This window comes from Protomyctophum parallelum, assembly GCF_964188405.1.
Source record: "Protomyctophum parallelum genome assembly, chromosome: 4".
NCBI lineage: Eukaryota > Metazoa > Chordata > Actinopteri > Myctophiformes > Myctophidae > Protomyctophum > Protomyctophum parallelum.
Window position 1 is genome coordinate 57,268,701 of NC_139700.1, and position 5,000 is coordinate 57,273,700.

The following is a 5,000-nucleotide window of genomic DNA, read 5'->3' on the forward strand; positions in this document are numbered from 1 at the left end:
AGAGAGTATGTTTTATTGTCTCCACCAGGCCGAATGCATGGGGAGAGAATATGTTTTATTGTCTCCACCAGGCTGAAGGCATGGGGAGAGAGTATGTTTTATTGTCTCCACCAGGCCGAATGCATGGGGAGAGAGTATGTTTTATTGTCTCCACCAGGCTGAAGGCATGGGGAGAGAGTATGTTTTATTGTCTCCACCAGGCTGAAGGCATGGGGAGAGAGTATGTTTAGTTGTCTCCACCAGGCCGAAGGCATGGGGAGAGAGTATGTTGTATTGTCTCCACTAGGCCGAAGGCATGGGGAGAGAGCATGTTTTATTGTCTCCACCAGGCCGAAGGCATGGGGAGAGAGTATGTTTTATTGTCTCCACCAGGCCGAATGCATGGGGAGAGAATATGTTTTATTGTCTCCACCAGGCTGAAGGCATGGGGAGAGAGTATGTTTTATTGTCTCCACCAGGCCGAATGCATGGGGAGAGAATATGTTTTATTGTCTCCACCAGGCTGAAGGCATGGGGAGAGAATATGTTTAGTTGTCTCCACCAGGCTGAAGGCATGGGGAGAGAGTATGTTTTGTTGTCTCCACCAGGCCGAAGGCATGGGGAGAGAGTATGTTTTATTGTCTCCACCAGGCCGAAGGCATGGGGAGAGAGTATGTTTTATTGTCTCCACCATGAAGGCATGGGGAGAGAGTATGTTTTATTGTCTCCACCATGAAGGCATGGGGAGAGAGTATGTTTTATTGTCTCCACCAGGCTGAAGGCATGGGGAGAGAGTATGTTTTATTGTCTCCACCAGGCCGAAGGCATGGGGTGAGAGTATGTTTTATTGTCTCCACCAGGCTGAAGGCATGGGGAGAGAGTATGTTTAGTTGTCTCCACCAGGCCGAAGGCATGGGGAGAGAGTATGTTTAGTTGTCTCCACCAGGCTGAAGGCATGGGGAGAGAGTATGTTGTATTGTCTCCACTAGGCCGAAGGCATGGGGAGAGAGCATGTTTTATTGTCTCCACCAGGCCGAAGGCATGGGGAGAGAGTATGTTTTATTGTCTCCACCAGGCCGAATGCATGGGGAGAGAATATGTTTTATTGTTTCCACCAGGCTGAAGGCATGGGGAGAGAGTATGTTTTATTGTCTCCACCAGGCTGAAGGCATGGGGAGAGAGTATGTTTTATTGTCTCCACCAGGCTGAAGGCATGGCGAGAGAGTATGTTTAGTTGTCTCCACCAGGCCGAAGGCATGGGGAGAGAGTATGTTGTATTGTCTCCACTAGGCCGAAGGCATGGGGAGAGAGCATGTTTTATTGTCTCCACCAGGCCGAAGGCATGGGGAGAGAGTATGTTTTATTGTCTCCACCAGGCCGAATGCATGGGGAGAGAATATGTTTTATTGTCTCCACCAGGCCGAAGGCATGGGGAGAGAGTATGTTTTATTGTCTCCACCAGGCTGAAGGCATGGGGAGAGAGTATGTTTTATTGTCTCCACCAGGCTGAAGGCATGGGGAGAGAATATGTTTAGTTGTCTCCACCAAGCCGAAGGCATGGGGAGAGAGTATGTTTTATTGTCTCCACCAGGCCGAAGGCATGGGGAGAGAGTATGTTTTATTGTCTCCACCAGGCCGAAGGCATGGGGAGAGAGTATGTTTTATTGTCTCCACCATGAAGGCATGGGGAGAGAGTATGTTTTATTGTCTCCACCAGGCTGAAGGCATGGAGAGAGAGTATGTTTTATTGTCTCCACCAGGCCGAAGGCATGGGGTGAGAGTATGTTTTATTGTCTCCACCAGGCTGAAGGCATGGGGAGAGAGTATCGGCCTGGTGGAGACAATAGAACCCTATAAGGACCCCTAGAAGCCTATAAGGACCTCTAGAAGCCTATAAGGACCCCTAGAAGCCTATAAGGACCTCTAGAAGCCTATAAGGACCTCTAGAAGCCTATAAGGACCCCCGGGGGTCCCCGGACCACCTATAACCCTATAAACTGCTGTAAATGTCGTTTCAGAGGCTGTTCTGGACGTTCCGAGTCATAATCAGCTTATTCATAGGAGTGGTGATAGTAGGTGAGTTAATTTATTATAATGATTTCATTTATTATAATTATAATCAGCATATTCATCTCATTCAGTCAGGAGCAACGGAAGCTCTGATCATGAGTAAAATATGAATGCTTCCGTCGTACAGTCTGGAGCAACGGAAGCTCTGATCATGACTAAAATATAAATGCTTCCGTCGTACAGTCTGGAGCAACGGAAGCTCTGATCATGACTAAAATATAAATGCTTCCGTCGTACAGTCTGGAGCAACGGAAGCTCTGATCATGAGTAAAATACAAATGCTTCCGCCGTACAGTCTGGAGCAACGGAAGCTCTGATCATGAGTAAAATACAAATGCTTCCGTCGTACAGTCTGGAGCAACGGAAGCTCTGATCATGAGTAAAATATAAATGCTTCATCATACAGTCTGGAGCAACGGAAGCTCTGATCACGAGTAAAATATAAATGCTTCCGTCGTACAGTCTGGAGCAACGGAAGCTCTGATCATGAGTCAAATATAAATGCTTCCGTCGTACAGTCTGGAGCAACGGAAGCTCTGATCATGAGTCAAATATAAATGCTTCCGTCGTACAGTCTGGAGCAACGGAAGCTCTGATCATGAGTCAAATATAAATGCTTCCGTCGTACAGTCTGGAGCAACGGAAGCTTCCGTTTCGTCTTTACAGTCACACAAATGACTGTATCTTAATATAAATTGTGTGTGTGTGTGTGTGTGTGTGTGTGTGTGTGTGTGTGCACATAGCTCTGAACTACACCAGTGACTGGGCCGAGGCCCGGGCCAACACCACGTCCAGCTACAAGTCCTTCAGCAGCTCTGTGGTCAGCGCTGAGATCGGCCTGCATGTCGGGCTGTACGGGGTTAACGTTACGCTGAAAGGTACGCTGCATGCACGCACGCAGGCACGCACGCATGCACGCACGCACGCATGCACGCATGCACGCACGCAGGCACGCACGCAGGCACGCAGGCAGGCACGCACGCAGGCACGCAGGCAGGCACGCACGCAGGCACGCAGGCAGGCACGCACGCAGGCACGCAGGCAGGCACGCACGCACACACGCACGCAACGCACGCACGCACACACGCACGCAGGCACGCAGGCACGCACGCAGGCAGGCACGCACGCACACACGCACGCAACGCACGCACGCACACACGCACGCAGGCACGCAGGCACGCACGCAGGCAGGCACGCACGCAGGCACGCACGCAGGCACGCAGGCAGGCACGCACGCACACACGCACGCAACGCACGCACGCACACACGCACGCAGGCACGCAGGCACGCACGCAGGCAGGCACGCACGCACACACGCACGCAACGCACGCAACGCACGCAACGCACGCACGCAGGCACGCACGCAGGCAGGCACGCAACGCACGCACGCAACGCACGCAGGCACGCACACACACACGCACGCAACGCACGCACGCACGCACGAATGCACACAGTTCTGCATGTTGGACTGTATGACATCGTAATCATGCATACAGTGTAATACAGGTGATAGATTTAGAATTTAGTCTAATTAGTAGTAATAGTCTAATTAGTAGTAATAGTACTAATAGTCTAATTAGTAGTAATAGTACTAATAGTCTAAAGGTGTGTAATTCTACAACTCAACACATGGTTCACTCAACAGTTGTACAGCTCAACCCCCTCAAGGACCACTGGCGGTCCCCAGTGGCCGCAATGTGCAACTCTAGATTGTTTCATAATGAATGAATCTAGAGTTGCAAAACCCTCCATTGACTCCCTACTCTAACAACGTTAAACCCTAACAACATTGCAGCTTTAGGGAAAGCTTGAATTAAACTGCAAAAGCTTTTGTTTCATGAAAATCACACCTGTGTGAAGTGAGGGTGCTAATATGTTAAAGTCTCTAACTCATGTTGATTAGGTGATGTATAATGGTGATGTAAAACAAGCACATTATGACGTACATTTCCCCTTCATTGTCATTGGCGTTTACAAAACAAACATTGAACTAAAGACAAACATTAAACCTCCACCGTAGACATGTTATGAGCTACTTTCTGCAGTCTTGTTATTCTACCCTGACCCTTACTGTAAAGAGAATGTACATACAGTACGATAAATGGTTGTTCTGGTCCAGGGACTCCTGTGGTGCAGCTCAACGAGACCATCGACTACAACGAGATGTTCAGCTGGGAGGATTCCATCGAGAAGGACTTTGAGGAGGCTCTGGAGAGAGGTCTGCCCAACCCCATCCTGTACCTCGCCGAGAAGTTCACCACGACCAACCCCTGTGGTCTGATCTACCAGTACCGAAACTCTGGGCGATACGCCTCGGCAACACTCTGGTAAACATAACTCTATAACCCTGACCCTAAACATGACCCTTAAACCCTGACCTGAACCCTAAACCTGACCCTAACCCTGACCTGAACCCTAAACCTGACCCTAACCCTATGGTCCCTAAACCCAGAAACTACCTCTAACCTCCGCCAACATGTGGTCTGATCTAAACCCAGAAACTACCTCTAACCTCCGCCAACATGTGGTCTGATCTAACAGTACCGATACTCTGGACGATACGCGTCCGCAACACTTTGGTTACTTCATCATCATCATCATCATCATCATCATCAGCATCAGCATCATCATCATCATCATTTAATTATTGTCACAGTTATGAGGCAAGAACGTTGGACCTTAGTGCAGACCTGGTGCTAGAATGTCTGTGATCTTACATACACAGTTCCTGGCTAACATCCTCCTGTGTGTGTGTGTGTGTTATATACATTCTGCTGCTGGGTGCTGGCTAACATCCTCCTGTGTGTTGATGGTGTTATGTTATCTTACAGGACTGCATTCTGCTGCTGGGTGCTGGCGAACATCCTCCTGTGCCTCCCGGTCATCCTGTACGCCGGCTACATGATGCTAGCCACCTCTGCCTTCATCTTCTTCTCCGTGGCTTCCTTCTC

The 5,000-nt window shown here is 49.5% G+C and overlaps 1 protein-coding gene across 1 annotated transcript in view; it reads left to right on the plus strand.

Moving 5' to 3' along the window:
* Positions 1–5,000, plus strand: part of duox2 (dual oxidase 2) — a gene marked incomplete at both ends in the record, with an annotated part of 8,768 nt that overhangs the window by 1,850 nt on the left and 1,918 nt on the right. Inside the window, 4 exons of the mRNA XM_083762916.1 lie at positions 1,998–2,055; positions 2,793–2,927; positions 4,169–4,376; positions 4,881–5,000. The exon at positions 4,881–5,000 is cut by the window's right edge and continues 95 nt beyond it. Coding sequence (XP_083619042.1) covers positions 1,998–2,055; positions 2,793–2,927; positions 4,169–4,376; positions 4,881–5,000 — 521 coding nt within the window. The remainder of the gene's footprint in view (positions 1–1,997; positions 2,056–2,792; positions 2,928–4,168; positions 4,377–4,880) is intronic.